Source organism: Marmota marmota, unplaced genomic scaffold (genome assembly GCF_001458135.2).
Source record: "Marmota marmota marmota unplaced genomic scaffold, marMar, whole genome shotgun sequence".
Lineage (NCBI taxonomy): Eukaryota > Metazoa > Chordata > Mammalia > Rodentia > Sciuridae > Marmota > Marmota marmota.
In genome coordinates this window covers 5,365,025-5,383,650 of record NW_026000077.1, presented here as the reverse complement: position 1 = coordinate 5,383,650, position 18,626 = coordinate 5,365,025, and the positions used below count along the sequence as shown (strand labels likewise).

Sequence of the window (18,626 nt, the reverse complement as noted above, 5' to 3'; positions counted from 1 at the left end):
TAATCAACCTTGTATTGACTTTTGTCTGGCTCTGCTAGTGCCGGTGGAAAACGTTGTGCACAGGATGATGAAATGCTAATGCCTGCATCATGACAATCAGGGGACAGTTATAAATAGAGCAGGCTGACTAATAAAAAAGAATGACATTGCTCCCAACTCAAATATTGTTTTTGGGAAAGGTATCTGTTTATGCATATTCTGGAATCTTCCACCTGACACTCCCAGTTTTCCTTTCAGAGTCTCAGATAAAAGACACCTCTTAGGGGATATGAATTTTTTCAATCTGTGTTAAACTGTGCATGCTGTCCTTCCATTGGTTACAGTTGTTTAAAACACAAGCCTCACAACAGATTTGAACCCTTAGATTTATAAAATGTGGGATATGTAAATACGGTAAGATAACCAAGACTGATGATGATGGCAACTCAGACCTTAAATTAATCCTGCTCTGATTTCCCCAGGATGAGCCCTCAGGGAGTTACTAGCCATTAGGCCTCAGCCTCCTCATCTAGAAAACAAAGATAATAGAATCTATTTCATGGAATTATGGGGATTAAATAAGATCAATGAGGCAACACACTCAGTAAATATCAGCTATCATTGTTTTATTATTCACAAAATTTTCAGGAAGCGTATTTAGAATATGCAATGATAGCAATGGCAAGGCCAGAGAAAATACCAGGAAATGTCAGATTACAGTCATCATTTGAAAGGAGGCTTCAAAATTGTCCCAATCTTTTATCTGGTGGTAGACACTCCTTGCTACCCTAAGCAAGAGAGGGCTAAGAGGTTTCCAGCCCTTGTTTGTACATGTATATTCAATGATGGGGAACTCTGCAATCTCAGGCCAGTACCAAGAGTTGTGTTGGAAAATTCCTCTGTATATTGAATCTAAATCTAACCTCCTAGAACTTTCCACTCAGTGGCTTTGTTTCTTCCAGAGCGATGGAGAACAGGCCCATATGGCACCTTTCAAATATTGAAATGAGCATTGCTATATTTAGTCTCCTTTAAATTAAATCGCCCCAGTTCCTTCAACTGTTCTTCAAAAGACATGTCTTCTAATCACATCACCACCTTGTTCTTACTACTTTTCTAGATCAGTGGTTTTCAACCAGGGCGCAGGTCTAGAAAAACTTTTTGGCTGTCACAGCAGGGGCAGGGGTGAGACCGGCATCTATAAGGTAGAGGCCAGGGAAGTTGTAAAAACCCTACAATGCACAGGATAGCCCCCAACAACAAAGAATTATTCAGCCTGAATAGTCCACAGTGCCAAGGTTGGTAAGCCCTGTCCTAACTATGCATCAGTGTTCTTAATGTGTGGGATAAAAATGTGCGCAGAGAAGCATCAGCTAGTACTGCCATTATACCGTCATTACATTTCTGCTAAATTAGCCTAAGATTCAGGCAGATTTTTAGTTTAGAATCAGTTGAAACCCCCTTTCATGTGCTGTTGCTGACCCAGAGATGATATACATGGGGCCCATATGCCCATTTAGAAAACATTAATCAGTGCTGGCACTCTTCCCTGCTTGCCCAGATATGGGGAGCCATTCTCACGCGTGACTGGGTGACTCCCGGTTTGGGTCTGAGGCTTCTGGCTGTGTCGGAATTTTCCCGGCCCTCTCCTGATGAGAGAACCCGTCCGTGTGGGGGTGTGACTGACCACTGACCCCGGGGGCTCAATCACTGACCCTGACTTTGGAGTGCAGTCCCCCTCAACCTTCATTGGATGGAATTCTCCCCTGAATTTCTTGTTCCCCAATAAAAGGCTACTCCCAGGCGTGTTCACTCTCTCTCTCTCCTGCTAGCCCTGAGTAATCCTTGCTGCCCTGCGGGGCGGTTAGAGGTTGGAGCCAGAGAGGGGAGCCGTCTCGGACCTGGCAATAGAAATAAGGTAACTGAGTCTGTGTGTTTTATTTCGATCTCTTCTAGCTAACTTTTATGCCAAGAACCTCATTAATGAAACCATTGCGCAGGCCGCATGGTGGACCCAGAGGCCACGTTGCAATCTCTTCCAGAACAATATTCTAGGCCACCACTACTAATCATTCAAATGGCAGTGAGCATGCCAGATGAAATCTATTCACCATTTCTCCTGGGTTTTGTGATACTGGGACTCAGGTCATGATGTGATCCTGGGACCTGTGCTTTGGAGGACTCTACAAGACTGTGTCACAATTCTTGGAGCAGCTGGAAAGAATAGAGGATGCTTTGATTTGGTATTCAACAACAGGCAATTCTTTTAAAATAAGCTATTCCCCCAAATCCTTTTCCCAAACCTAACTAAACAAGCTCTATACCCTGCATTATTCGGGAGAATTAAAAAAAAAAATTAAAACTTGAGTAAACAGCAATCTAAGCTTCTCAGAAGTCTGAAACCAATATTAATCAATATCTAGAAAATGGTTAATTTTACTTTGAAGCCTGATGCTTTATTCCATGTAGTGTTTTAAAATATATTGTTCCTCAGTATCCGAGGACAGCTTCCAAAAAAACCCTCCCACACCTCAGATATCAAAATCTGCAGAAGCTCGTCTCTTCTATAAAATGTGCAGTGTTTGCATATAACCTGCGCACATCCTCCTACATACTTTATAGCATCTCTAGATCACTTATCTACCTAACACAATATAAACACTACGTAAATAGTTGTCATACTGTGTGGAGAGGGAATGATGACAAGCAAATAAGTCAGTATAGATGCAATTTTTTTTTTCTGAGTATTTTCTATCATCTTCAGTTGTTTGAATTCAAGGATGTAGAATCCGTGGAGATGGAGGGCTGTCTATAATTCCTTTTTCCCCTCAGTGGGGGAAGGAGAAAAAAGACACTTTTGGATACCCTGAAATAGCTGTCTTCAACTTTAGCATTCTTTATAACCCTAGTCACTTCATTAGTTATGAGCAAAGTAATATGTTTGCTATAGCCTGATTTACTCAAATACTTGATATAGTAATTTAAAAGTGGATTTATTCAGATTAATTATGTTTGCTAACTTAATCTGGTTTTCAGAGTTTTAAACACTTATCAATTGTACAAGTAGAGTTAAACCAATGACCTATAAAGGACATAGTATCTGTCAGTACTTGAGAAGGAAACAGAAACTCGAGAGCATAGAAACTGTTAATATTTGAATAAAACAAAAAAACATTTTGTGTTTTCCAGATTGAGGGCTCCATATGTTATGTAGCAGATCCCCAAAGCCCTTGTTTTCAGGAATGCAGGTAAAGGAGATATGCAGGGGTGGGGATAAAGGGAGCCTTCCAAACATGTGGCTGCTTGCCACCTGGGACTTTTTCTAGACTTATGGCACATAGCTAAAGTGCAAGCTCTTATGCCAGACTCTCTGGGCTTGAAATCTAACTCAACCATAGCTGTGAGAGCTTCATCTATTACTTATCATAAGCCTCAGTTTTCTCGCACATAAAACCCAAATTATATTGTTATATTGTATGCATACACAAACAGATAATAACATATTCCAGTATTATGTTTATTTAAAATGCACCAATAAAGAAGGAACAACAGAAATAAATAAATAATAAAGGTAATGGTAGTAGTACTTACCTACTAGGTTTTTTGAAAAGATTAAACAAGACACCATACACAGAGCATTGGTATGCAGCACATACCCAGGAAGAGTTGGCTTTTGTCTGGACCTCTGAAATTCAATCCTTACAGAGATAGGATTCTAAGTTTATTCCTTGATGTCTGCTGTAATATGTGTTCATAAAGCACCAATTAGCTCATTTGTAATTGCAAGATAGGGGAACAATGACAGTGTAACAGGGAAATTGTGCTGGTTCACATGTGATTTTTTTCCAAGGCAAGGAGAGCTAAAATAGCAGAGATGAGTAACAACTTCAGTGGGAAAGGCTCAGCATGGCTTCCAGTTTGATTTTTTTCCCTTTAATTTTAAATGAATGTCTGCACTTGGGGCTCCCTCCTCAGAGAAGCACATCCCAGCCTTGCATGTCCCAGGTTGCACTTACCTATGCCCATCTTCACAGCAACCCCACTGGCTCCCAGCAGCCAAAGTCTGAGTGTCCATCTTATTATTTTTTGTGCATTTTTAATATTCTCTGAAGCAGCTTCTGGTCCTACTGAGCTGCCTGCCTTGATTTCCAAGATACCAATTACTGTTTGTGTTGGTAGGCCAATTATAAAGTCACACAGGTGTTGAGTGGTCATCCTTAACCCTATTCTTTTATCCATAAATCCTCACACCTTAATTATGTGATTTTCCAGACTGGGAGCTTCCAAGAATGTATATGATGTGCATTTAACAAATGACCAATGGCTTTCAAAGTGCTGCAGAGGCAGCACCAGGTGAAACAAAAACATGTAAAGGCGCTGAACAAGGCCACATTTGGGTAGCATGGATGTGTTGGGCAGAATTCCAGGCTGCAAAGATGGCCCTTCACCTGGGAGGCTCTGAATTCTGCAGCCTCTGAAAGAACTTTCCAGCCCAGGGCACCAAAGTGTGCCTGTTAGGTCCTGACCCTGCTGCTGAGGTAGAAACACCACCTTTTCTTTGTTTCTGCCTCTGACAGAGAGTGTAGAGTAGCATGCATTAGCAGAATGTATTTCTGAATAAACTCTTTCTCTTCACCTTTTGTTTGTTCAAAATGCATTTTTTTCAGGGAAATACATATGATTCTCCCTGTTTCCCCCAGGTTTGAGTAGTTCCTACCTCCCTCTAAATCCTGTGGCAATTTGATCCTCTCTAAACTGAAGCCCTGCTTACATTTTCCTCTTATCATTAAAAAGGTGTGTGTGTGTGTGTGTGTGTGTGTGTGTGAGACCTCGACTTAATCAGAAGTTCCTTGAAGGCAGGGACTTTGTTTACTTCATCTCTATAGTTCCTCCACATTGCCCAGCACCCTGTCTTTCACACTGTAAGTACTTAATAAATGTTTACCAAATGAGCAAGTCCTCCCAAGAAACCATTGGTTTTTATTTGTGCCCTTCTCTAACTATCTGACCAAAGTGCACTGTGGATTCCAGGGCAGTGGTTAGAAGACAGAGTTCTGCCTTAAAAATATCCTGTATAAGGAAACTATTCTGGGAAGGTAAGGACCAAACACCAACGTCAGAACACCTCATGTGAAATATTTTATTCATATTTTTAAAAAATTAATAAGCAACAGACAGGAATTATTTCATTTGGCTGCTCTGATAGTTCCTGCTGCTCTTTCCAAGTCTCTGGAGGTTAAACTGTTTCCCAAGGGAATACAAGTTCAGAACGAACCTCAAGGTTATTCTTGCTCGGATAGAAAGCTGACTGACTGATGGCAGGGTTCTGGGTTGACAGCAGGGACACGTGGGCCTGAGGGTGATGGGGGGTGGGACAGCTGCTTGGACTGAGACTCTTGAGCTCCATTGTCCTCCTCTTCTTGGTAAGCATCTAGATAGGATCTGTCCAGTGTCCACTGTCTAGCCCCTTCCTTCAAATTTTAATAATGAATAAAACAGAATTTTAATACTAAACTTAATTGAAGTAGCTACAGGTAAAAATATTTATAGTATAAAGTAATACATGAAGAGCCCCTTATGGATTATATATTATTCAATGTTTCATCTGCTCTCAAAGCAACCCTTTTAGTGTTAGTTTGTTAGGGAAGTTATAAAGAAGCACCACAAACTGTGTGGCTTACACAGAAGGAATGTATTGTCTCTCAGCTCTGGTGGCTGGATGTCCAAAATTAACATGTCTGCAGGGTTAGCTCCCTCTGGGATCAATAAAAAACAATCTGGTCCGTCTCTGGCTTCTGGTGGTTTGCTGGTAATCTTTGGTGTTCGTTGGCTTATACATCTCTGCTTTCAACTTCACATGTTTTTCTTCCTTGGTGCATATGTATCTGTGTTCGAATTTCTCCTTTTTAATTTTAAAGTTTATTTATTTTTGAGATGGGGTCTGACTATGTGGCCCAGGTTGGCCTTGAACCCCTGAGAAAAAGGGATCCTCCTGCTTCAGACTCCTCAGTAGCTGGGACTATAGGCCCGCACCATGATGCCCAGCTAAATTTTCCCATTTTATAAGGACACCAGTCATATTGTATTAGGGGCCTACTCTACTCCTGGTTTACTTCATCTTAATTGTATCTGCAATGACCACTTTTATTTATATATATAAAAGTGGTTTTTATATATATATAAAACTGTAGTCATATTCTGTGGCTCTAGAGGTTAGGACTTCAACATATGAATTTGGAGGGGATCCGTGTAAACCATAACACTTTTATAGGACGTAAAGCAGGAATTTCTTCCATCTTCATTTTACAGATGAAACAGTCTCAGGGAGATGAAGTAATTCACCAAAATAAGTGAAAACCCTGTGTCACAAATGCAAAGCTGCTGTCGGCTCAGGTGTCAGGGAGAACCATACGTATTGCCTCTTGCTATGAGTTTGTCCAGCTGTTCTCACACCTGGAGCCGTGTGAGACTGAGGCTGCACTGAGGCAGAGGGAGGGGAAGTGGTCCCATGTGGTCTCCTTTTGGAAGCAGTTTAGCAGCTGTCCTATTAGTAAGAGCTCTACTTGCTGCCCGTATGGGTGCACCTCATGACGGCTTGGCCTCCAGGGAAACTGTTTACTCAAGTTGTTTCTTGTAAGTCTCTTGTTTCTTCCTGGTGGGCCCACTCTGGAGCCAAGGGGAGCTGGGTACAATGAGCTTATTCAGGGAAGAAAGTAAAATGCCCCGTGCTTCCTTTCTCTATGGCATCATTCTTTGCCACCCTGTGTCTTTCTTTTGTCCTGCCTATTGAGTAAGCCCAGTGTGGGTGTGGGGAGTATGTGAATCGCCAGCAGAGTGACTGGGGACAGACGCTTGAGGAAGCACACATCAGGGCAGGCAGCAATGGGCGGACTTCTCAGAAATGGCTTTGCTAACACACCCACTTTGACCTTCTGCTCTGCCTGAGTCACTCTCACCAGCTAAAGCTAGACCCTCCTGGAACATGGGTTCCCTTAGGCAGAAAGGAGGGGCACCCCTCATCTGTGAGCCCCACCTTTCGGGAACTGTGTAGGAAGTAGCTGAGTGCAGATTTGGGAGACACTCTAATCTGAGCTCTGCCAGTTGCTAAGTGTGTGGCTTTAGGGAAGATGCTTAATCTCCCCATGTCACTTCCTCATCTATAAAATGGAGATGATGAATTTGTTTACCTCGTAAGGTTATTGAATGGATGAATGATAGAAGCTAAAAATGGTGCCTGGAACGACACATCTACCATGTGATTCTAGCACACTGTGGATGTAAGCAGTACTTCCTCACTGGTCTATTTTATTTCCCAAGTGTCATTTGCTAACCTGTAAATTAAAAACTTTTAGGTATATATCAAAAAGTTAACATGGGTTGGTTGTGTCTGGATGTTGGAATTTCGGGTGATTTCATTGTCCTATTTTTGATTATTTATAAGCTTTTGATTATATAAAGCGTTCTAAGCTTTCTGTTGTAAATATGTATTACTTTTTTTAACAAGAGAGAGCAAATACCACTGAGGACCTAAAGGGTGCAGTGAACTAGATGTGAGTGGGTACAAAGTGGAGAAGACATGACCATTGTCCTTAGTAGAGTTTAAAGTCTACAGAAAGAAACAAGACACACAACAGACAGGAAGAAGTGGACAGTGAGATTAAGGCAGATTAATGGCTTATTTTTTAAATTATTTACATATTCTGATGGCAAATTGACTATATGCAACCAGTATAAGACCAACTCCTACCAGGTGGCACTAGACATCATAGGGAGGTTACTGTCAGTCGTACCCCAACAGTCTTAGAAGTCTGATATAGGAAAGTAAGATGACCCTGACAAATACAAAGAGAACTTCTTTAATTTATCCCATGGAGCCAGGGGGATGGGGATGGAATTGCTAAGATTCCTTTCTAAGGTATCTATCTCTGGGAAGGGGCTTGCGAGGACTAAAACCTTGGGATACCTTACGTAGCACATCTTGCACGTGACAGATGTGTATCAGATCACGAAGCAGCTTGTCAAATGGAATGAAGAAGTAATTTCCTGCTTCTCTTTCTTTCCACAGCATTATTAGCATCATCATTATTCTGGCTGGAGCAATTGCACTCATCATTGGCTTTGGTATTTCAGGTACGTGATTTCTTGCATTACTATGGTCCATTCACGCTCACTATTAAACTAATTGCTCAGTGTGATAGTGTGGAAAGAACACAGGGCTTAGACACAGAAACTTGGGAGCAGAGCACTTGTTCTTCTCTTATTGTGGTTCTCTTCACCTTACTTAATTAACTCCTCGTGCCTTAGTTTCCTCATTGTTAGAAAGGAGAAATAATGCCCAGTCAGTGTTTAGATGAGAGAAATCAAACAATAAGGTTATCAGTAGTCCTCCTATCAGTCAGTGCTGAAGATGTCATTCTGGGATCATGGGAAAAGTGCTGCATCTGAGCCAGTCTATCAATGGTGGACCTGGGTAGATGATTTCCTTGCAATGCAGCTTTGGCTGCAGTGGTATAGAATACCAAGTCTTTGTATACAGGAGTCTTAGATAAAAAGAAAACTGGTCACAAGTACTATACCATGTAGGAAGTAGATGTCACAGTGGCAAGGATGGTTAGTTCCCAAAAGGAGTTAAAGGGTGTCCATTGCAGGAAGATTCCTCTTTCCTCCTCTGTGTAGGCCATCTCACTGAAATGCTGAGGGGATTAGGCCAGCAGCTGTCTTCTCTGAGGCAACTTGTTTGCTTTATTTCCCATAAACCACTTGACCTTAGCCAACACATTTATTGTAACTTTATGACCAAAGCTGTCCCTTCACAACTAGTTTGTATAGTTCCAGTGCATTTCCCCTCTGTTACTCTCCTTCAGAGATGTGTGGCCTCTAAATAGTGGTGAAAAGGCCTAAACTAAGAAAACTTGCTGTATGCGTGTTTTCCCAGAAAAGATATTAGGACCCTTCTCCAATTTCTTTATCATCAAAAAAATTTATTTTGTCTTTTTTTCACTTCAATTGAATATCACTCTTTGTTGATTTGTAGACATTCTTTACATATTCTGATTGCAAATCGACTACATATATTACCAAATCTTTTCTAATCTGACTTGCTCTCTCACTCTCTAAATAATCTTTCAACAAGTTATAAATTTTAACCCAATTTGATTTATCAGTCTTTTTCTTTATCAAACTTAAGAGTTTTTGGTCATCTGTTTAAGATATTTTTTGCTTATCCCAGGGTCATGAAAATTTTCTTCTGGGTTAAATAGTGAAAGATTTGCTGTTTTGCCTTTTACATTTATAACTAGGGACCATTTAGAATTAATTTTATGGTACAAGATTCAATTTCTCTTTCTGTCTATCTAGTGAGATTCAGCACCATTTATTGAAAACGGTCCTTTCCTGACTTCAGTGCCGATAGTGTCATAAAGCAAGTATCCATAGCAAATATCCATATTCCAAACCTGCTAATCTGTTTCATTCTACTAGAGATGTTCCCTAACTTATGATGGGGTTACAGCTCAAGAGACTTTTTATAAGTTGAAAGTATTATAAGTTGGAAAAAGCATTTAGTACACCTAACCTATTAAACGGTATAGCTTAGCAACATAGCACACTGTAGACTACCAGCTGTGGCCCTCATGTGGCCAACTGGAAGCTGTTCTCATTGCTGGTGCCCAGCATCATGACGGAATAGCATACTATTTATCACTAGCCCAGGAAAAGAGGAAAAACTCAAAATTTGGAGTACAATTTCTACTGAATGTTTATTTGAATAAAGTCTAAAAATCAAAAGTTGAATCATTCTAAGTCAGACTGTCTGTAATCCTTAGCAATTCATTTTTCTTTAATTTATGTTATTTTATCTTTTTATCTATTCCTAATTCCTAATCTTGGTCTCTTTCCCAGCTCCTCCTTAAACTAAGTTGTTGAGATTACAGGTTTAATTAGCTTACAGTGGTAAAGAACTAGTTTTGTGTTTATTCATAATTTTTTAAATTTGTTTTCCTGATTTACTAATCTTGACTTTTTATCTTTATTAATATTCTCCTTACTTTATTTTGGCTGTCTTAATTTTTTCTAATATATTGAAATAAGCACTTCATAAAAAGGCATGTTCAAAAAGCCAGTAAATAGCTCTTAGTAGATACTGCCATTCAGTTTTCCAAAGTGATTTACCAATTTACTTTTAGCCAGAAGCTTATGAGACATCCTGAGCTCATGTCCTCCCCAACACTGTGTATTGTGGAATCTTGCCATCTTAATTTCTGTTTCCTGGTGACTAGAGAGACTGAGTACATTCTCATATAAGAAACATAATGTTGAGTGACAGAGAGCACAAAAAGACTAACTCTGCATGATTCCATGCATGTAAAATTCAAAAACAAGCAAACGAATCTCTGCTTTTAAAAGGTAGCATAATGGTCATTACCTCTGGGGAAGAGTGAATGAGTAGGGCATGGGGGGCCATGAGGGAACTGCTAATAGGGTAGCAAAATTCTGTTTCTTGGTGTTGATAGTAGCTACGTGGGATAAAGTCGTAATTCTTCAGGGTGCACAGTTACAATGTGTGGAGTTTTATATGTATGTATGATACCTATATTACATATAAACAAATTTGTATGAACATGTATATACACATAAAGATATATGTTCTTTATAAGGAAATAAAACGTTGACTCATAAAGCAAATATTTGAGAGTAACTTTTAAACATATTAATGCTAAGATACATTTTGGCACCTCCCTTGCTAAAGTTTTACTCTTCCCAAATATAATTTACCCTATCCCTGATCTTATTCATCAACTTGAATTAAAACTCTAATGTTTGTCCTTTATTCCTTACCTTGGTGACTAAACCTTCTCGAGCTAGGGCTAACTAGTTTGGCATCAGAACCCCCATAGAATTGTTTATCTTTGTTGTTGGTAGCTATGACTACCCTAGCAAGAATTTTCACAGTGTAATGGCTTTCTTGAATCAGTCAATACCTATGCTACTTATACCTTTTCCTGCTGCATAGATATATCATGCTCAAGTACTGATAACAACCTCAAATACTGAGCTCAGTTGCTTGAATGCAGAGTTGAATCCTTAAGGGTTTTTTTGAATGAATGGATGGATGGATGGATGGATGGATGGATGGATGGATGGATGTGGTAGAGTAATGAATATATAGAAATCATAGGGTATCTGGTAGTGCATTGCCAACAATATTAAAATTCTACTACCACCAATTTCACAAGGTGAAAGCTGATTATTTTGGATAATATGAGCCATTATTAGTTTAATACTACTTAGTTGGATTTTTTTCAGTTGCCTGTATTAAAAGGGCCATAACTTTTACCAGTGATCATCATACTTTCACACTTTAAATGAATTCAATAAAATGTTAATTGGTTTAATATAAAACATTGAAATTAAGCAAATAACATTAAGTCGATGATAATGATAATATCCTTTGAACCCTTCCTTTGTGCATCTTCCTTTGTGTACTGAGTAACTTACATGTATTATTTGATTTACTATTATTTTGTATGCACAAAAATAGGAGGTAGATGTTATTAATATGTCCAGATAATAAACCTGTGTAAAGTCATATGCAGCTAGAAAGTAGGCTGTGTTTCAGGTTTGGGTCGTTTGCTTCCAGAACTCACACTTTTACCTGCTACTGCATACCAATGATAATCTCCACACTGAGGATGGACCCCACCCCATAAACATAAAATGCATTCAAGGTCAATTGTTTGGAAGGGAGGTTGAGGAGCTCCCTGATTAGAGGACAGTCATTGTGGATCACCCCTGGAGAAGGAAGGAGATAACAGTGGAAAGGCTCCTGGCCACATTTAGCCTAGTCCCTGTGCTATCACTCACTCACTGGTGACTATGAGCAGCTTTGTGGAGTGGAAAAGTTTGAGAGTCAGTGATGTACCAATCTCTGGTCTGACAACTATGAGTCCTTTTGGATGTAACTTTCTAGAACCAGTTTCCTTACTGGTAAAGTAGATAAGGTTATTGGGAGAACTAAATGAGAGTGCCTATAAAGCACCTGACATGTGTATGATAAATGGTTGCCATTGTCATTTATATTGACACCATTAATGCTATTCATAAAAGTTTGCTATTATTAATACATTTATATAACAACTTCTAGGAACTGTACAATTTCCTCATCACACCAGGGCAGGCCTCCTTTGAAGCTGGGGAGGTTAAGGCAGGAAGCTACAGTGCACTTTCTCCTAAGCCAGTGTGTGCATAACACAAATTATTTGGAAACTATTTGGCCTTCCTTACATTTACTTTATGTTTTTTAATTATTATTTTTTGATTGATTGATTGTAGTTTTGGGGACTGAGCCCAGAACTCATGTAGGCTAGGCTATTATTCTACCACTGAGCTACATTCCCAGCCCTATTGATTTTATTTTTAAGTGAAATAGAAATATCTTTTTTTTCTTTTTCATTTTATTGTAATTTGTTATATATGGCAGCAGAATGAATTATAATTTATATTACACCTACAGAGCACAAATTTTCATATCTCTGGTTGTACACAAAGTAGTACATTCGTGTCTTCATACATGTACTTAAGGTAATGAAGTCCATCTCATTCTGCAGTCTTTCCTACCCCCATGCCTTCTCCCTTCCCCTCCCTCCTGGTTGCTCTATCTAGAGTTCCTCCCCCACAACCCCATTATGAATCAGTGAAATAGGAATATATTTTGATGGGTTGGCCCTCTACATATTTCATCTTGCTCTTGTTTTCAATAATATGTGGTAGAAAGAACACAGTCTTAGTGCCACGCAAGACTGGTTTGACCTTGGCTCTACTACCTACTGCTAGATACAGGAAATTAGTCAAATCATTTAACCTCACAAAGCCTTATCCTTATTCATAAAACAGGTATAATAATCATTCTTACCCCCAATGGCTTAAAATGAGTCACAGCAAATAAAGAATTTGCTAAAACTTTCCTTTCTTAACTTTCTGGGGCTCTGATCTGTTATATTTTCAAGTGATTATAGTTAATGGCTATTGATAGCAATGATATAAGGTTTAACATGGCAAGTTGAGGTTCTATATTAAGTACTTTACTTGCATTTCTGTATCATTTAGTCGTCAGAGAGCATCCTTAATTTACAGATGAAAAAATTATGGAAGAAAGAGGTTAGAAAACTTGTCCAAGGTCATGTATCTAATAAGTGGCAGATCTGGGACTTGAACCCAGACAGCCTGATGCCCATGTCATGCTCTCAGATACCACACTCGACTGCTTCCCTAAGATTTGAGTCAGCTTTGAGTCAGCTTTTTTTGCTGCTGTGACCAAAAGACCTGACAAGAACAATTAGAGGAGGAAAAGTTTATTTAGGGGCTCATAGTTTCAGAGGTACATAGCCAGCTCCCTTCCTCAGAACTCAAGAGGAGGCAGGCACCATGTTGGAAGAGTGTGGTGAAGGAAAGCAGGTTAGTACATGACCACCAAGAAGCAGAGAGAGAAAGAAAAGAAGAGAGGGAGTGGAGGGAAGGAGACTCAACTCAACAAGGACAAAATATAAGCCCCGAAATATGCTCCCAATGACCCACTTCCTCCAGCCACACCCTACCTGCCTTCAGTTACCACCCAGTTAAAAATCCATATCAAGGGATTGATGCACTTATTAGGTTAAACCTTTTAAAACTCAATGATTTCATCTCTAAACTTTCTTGCATTGTCTCACACATGAGCTTTGGGGGGAATACCTCCTATCTAAACCATAATACCAACATTTTTCCTTTGTTGGGTCTGGTCCAGTATCCTTTCTAGTTTCTTCTAACATGAGCAACTGCTATTTCCAGTCTCAACTCTTCTTTGGCAGGAGTGGGTGCTACACCTGTAAGCACTGGTGCAGGCTTGAACCTTGTGTTTCCACCTGTAAGCCATGTACTGTGGTGCCCATCTGGATGGCTGAGTTTCAGCAGAGGCGGAGTGACCATCTGCTGGGGGCTTCTTGCATATTCTCTGTGTTATTGGAACATTGTTCGTCTTACTGAGCCTTGTTAAAGGACAGTTTATTTCCCAGGTTTTATCCTGTGTTGCAGGGTACCCCAGAATCATTGCTTCTTTACAGGAATTCTGGGTTACCTGTACTCCTGCTTTCCAAGATATTCCTGTTACCAGTGAAGGATCAATTGAATAGTACTGAACTCCTGTGAAAACCAAAATGCTCAGATTTCAGCTTGCTCCACTTTAATGGCTCCCACCCTTTCTTCACACAGACTAGAGCAGAATAATTACCCTTCATGAGCGGGATAATTCATTCTTAACAGTTAGCTGCCTTCCACTTCTTAAAGAGGTTTGATGCAATTTTAGAGGGAAATGACACACTTTAAATCTATGCTCATTTAACGGAATTTTATATCAATACTTAGCAACCTATAGCTCATCTCCATAGGACCCTTTTGTCCTTTGGCGAACCAAATCACATAAAAGCCTCTGGTGGCCCATGGGCCTGCAGAAACTTATCAGGCCAAACTGCATAAAGCTCCTTGAGCTAATTTTAGTTTTCAAGTCTGAATACAGACTTCTTTTTTGTAAGAATGTACACATGTTGCTTGCACATTGAATTTCATTTTTTTCATTTTTAACCATCATTTATTCGTTTAACAAGAAAGTTTTTATTGATTGCTTTCTGAATCCAAAGCAGTGGCTAGGTCCTCGAGGTTTTTTATTCTTACTGGCTTTTATTCCAACTCTTATTTGATATGGGGGAGAGATTTAATCGACATTACACTCATTCCATCTGCCACATCATTAATGCAACCTTAAATGATAGAACTTGCAGCAGGTCCCTGGGGGCACTCCACAGCTGCCTACTTTTAATCATTAATTTCTCTAGGAGATATTTCAATGGATTCCCTACCTGTGGGCTCAAGGCCAACACATTAAAATTAATTCAGCAACACAATTACCAAACTAAGATATGTCATTATCATTTCATTTTCTTCATAAACTGTGCTAATCATGCATTTTTTTCGAAAAGTAATTTTTCAATTCCACTTTAATGGCACTTTATAAACTATAATCAAATTTACTCCTGCTCTAACATAGTTACACGTGCTCCATGATTTTGAGAATTTCTATGTATTTTTATTGCCTTCTTTTACACTGATTCACATTTCCCCAGAATTTAAATGTGATAATTCTGCCAAATGTTCTTTACTCTTGCAGTGGATACATTTTCTCAAATAGTGCTTTGATTTCAACTTATTCCCATTCATTTATTCATGTATTCATACCCTCAGCAAATATTGTTTTTCTCTACAGAAACATAGCACCAGGCACTATAGGACCTATAGATAAGACTGAGATAGCTTTTGCCCTTAAGAAAACTTATAAATTAATACAAGAGATAGGCCAGAGACATGGTAAAGAAGACAGCTGTCATGATAAAGATAAATATGAGTGTTAAGAAAGAGTAATGAGAAGTAGTTACAAATTTTATCTTCACGGACTAAAAGAAGGTATTACGAAAGGACTGCCATCTGAACAGGTCTGACTATAAGCAGAATACGGATAACCAGTGATAAGGGAGAAGAAGGAACTTTGAGTTGTAGGTGCCAGATGTGCAGGGTGTGAAGGTGCATAGGGATAGTATGACCCATGGCAACCTGGGATGCCTTATCAGTCTGTTAAATAGGAATAATTAAAAAGCAAACTGAAGCTTTTAAAAGCAGTGTTCAAGCAAATGCTAAGGCAAGAGACGGATGTGTGTTGCATTCATACTACTCAGCAAAGTCTTCATATTGTTTGCTTTCATGATTCTTTCCCAAATCTGTCACATGAATGGTCATGCATGGCAGCTGTTCCCAAAATCTCTTTCTCCCATGCTCAAGCCTCCAGAACATTCTTCCAGCCTTGCCTATGCACATTTTGCTAGCTATAATTTTTCTTCTCCCTTTTACTAACTATATTTTTTCTTCTATCAGTAGCTCTGTTCTTCTTATGCAAGTCTATCTAGTTTAGCTTTTCCAGTTCTCACACCCATTATTGCCGTCTATTTTACAAAGGCCTAGAGTCAGACAATTCCAAGTCCAAGCTTCGCATCCAAACCGCAGAAGGAGCCTCTAAGAAGATTCAGTTAAATTAAATCACATCTGTAGGTGCCCTTACTCAACAGCCTCCAGTCCACAAAGGAGGGCTGATTGCTCTTTCCCCGACTGGGTGGGTTATAGGCTGGGCAACTGGTGAAGAGGCAATGACACGTAGCTGGCACTATAATTAGTATTTCTACTGCTGGTGTATTCCTAGAGGAGCGGGTAGCTTCTATCTTTACCAAAAATCAACTGAATTAAGTTGACTCATTATGCCATCCATAGCTAACACTATAATCTCAACCTAGTTGGGTATCTTCTCTATGCTTTAGTTTCTTCACCATTCAAATGGATATAAGTACCAGCACTTCAGAATGTAGTCTTACTAGACACATTTAGCTAATATGAGATTTCACTTTGGGCCACTTCTGGTTGACTAAAAATAATAATATCTTATATGTACAGTTATGGTTTGCAAATCAAGTTCACATCCATTTTATTTGATCCTCATAAGAACTCCTTAGGGTAGGTGAGAAAGATATAATTACCTCCATTTTTCTGAGAATCAGAGGGCCTACATGACTTATTAAGTATCAAAGCCAGACTTGATGTTCAAATGGTAGTGAGACTTGAATGAGAATCTTCAAACCCCAAATCCAATTTCCTCTTACCGCCTCTCAATGGGTTGATTGGTATTACAAAAGCTATTGGGTATAGCAGATCTGGTGTAGATATTAAAATTATTGTCTTCCTGTTTTTTATGTTCTCATCTCCCTTTTTTAAAAAAATGCCTTTCCCGTTCTATATTTTTCATTTATCACAGAAATCTCTGCTTGGCTTTTAGTAATAAAGGGTTTGGCTGTAGAAGTTCCCAGGCTTCCCTTGGTATTGATCCTTGCCTCCTGGATTGCAGGGAAACACTCCATCACAGTCACTACCTTCACCTCAGCTGGGAACATTGGAGAAGATGGAATCCTGAGCTGCACTTTTGAACCTGATATCAAATTGAATGGTATTGTGATACAGTGGCAGAAGGAAGGTGTCGTGGGTTTGGTCCATGAGTTCAAAGAAGGCAAAGATAATCCTTCAGACCAGGATAAAATGTTCAGAGGCCGGACAGCAGTGTTTGCTGATCAAGTGATCGTTGGCAATGCTTCCTTGAGGCTGAAAAAAGTGCAACTCACAGATGCTGGCACCTATAAGTGTCACATCACCACTTCCAAAGGCAAAGGGAATGCTAACCTGGAGTATAAAACTGGAGGTGAGTGACTTTGGTAGAGAGGGAAAGAAAGTACCAAAAGGTATTTGAGCTGAAGAGCATGAATTGCTGATGAAATACCATGTTGTCCTCACGAATGACCAATATCAGACAAATCCCTCTGAGCCCTCTTAGTAGCCATCTTGTCAAGATCCACATCAGCTCCAAAAGTAGCCCACTATCATATTAGGACTTGAAATCTTTTGTTCTTGGCTTTTTCCATTTCTGAATTTCCAGATGTATTTCCTAAGATGTTTTACCAGAATAAATACCGTCTCTTTATAGTGACCTTCACTATTCCTAATAAGAGAAGTCTACAATCTTGTTGGGAATGTTACTATGCTGATTATGCCCAAGCCCACATCTGAAATGAGTCCTTCTAGAGATAGTGGAACTTTTGCAGAAGTTCAAGGGAAATAAGCAAAACAAATTTTCCTATATACTCAATAGTACTTTCCCAATGAAATCACCCTTCTTTGCCTACCCAATTTAATAAATGTTTTCTGAATTTATGTACAAGGGGCTTAGATAGATAGACTAAAGTCTAGTTTTAGTTAATACCAATGTATCAGTGATGGCTTCTCACTTTTGACAAATGTGCAATGTTTACTTAAGATGATTAAATAAACATGGAGGAAACTGGGAGAGGAATATACAGGATCTCTCTTTGGACTATCTTTGCTCCTCTTGTGTAAATCTAAAATTATTTCAAAATTAAAAGTTTATTTTCACATATGGGTAATAGTAGATAGCCACAGGATTCTTCTGACAATCAAATTAAATAAGAGCTGAGATAAAGCACTAGCAGAAAGTACACTCTCAGTAAATGGTGGCTCACTGTTGTGTACACTTCAAATCCCATGTCATCCCCCAGGACCTGTTCCCTACCTGCTCCAAGAACATGAGTCTTGTTTCCCCTGCTAGATAACAAGCTCAGTGAGGACAAAATAAAGACTTTTCTTTTCATGCTTACTCAGCACTAGTCCATTCCTGGTCAAAAGAAAATGCTAAATAAAATAGTAAATTGTGTCTTGCTATTTGGGCCTAATTAAAAAGTCCAGGACCTAACACTTTTTTTCTACAAGTGTCTTTCTGCCTACATAAAAAGGAACTAGTCTTAATTTCAAAATGCAATGACTTCTTAAGTGAGGAAAAGTATTTTAGAAAAAAAAAATGCCCATTTCTATTCCTGGATACCAGGGCTATACAATCTCTAACCCAAGCAGACTCCAAGTCCTCATGATGACAAAGGTCATGAATGGAACGTCTGTGGGTGACAGGTGAATACTGTTTGTTTCTTTTCTTTCTCTCTTTCCATCCCCCCCCCCCC

At 39.3% G+C, this 18,626-nt stretch overlaps 1 protein-coding gene across 1 annotated transcript in view; it reads left to right on the top strand.

Moving 5' to 3' along the window:
- Window positions 1-18,626, top strand: part of Vtcn1 (V-set domain containing T cell activation inhibitor 1) — a 63,013-nt gene that overhangs the window by 34,633 nt on the left and 9,754 nt on the right. Inside the window, exons 2-3 of the mRNA XM_048814574.1 lie at window positions 8,045-8,109; window positions 16,952-17,299. Of these exons, the coding sequence (XP_048670531.1) occupies window positions 8,045-8,109; window positions 16,952-17,299 (413 nt within the window). The remainder of the gene's footprint in view (window positions 1-8,044; window positions 8,110-16,951; window positions 17,300-18,626) is intronic.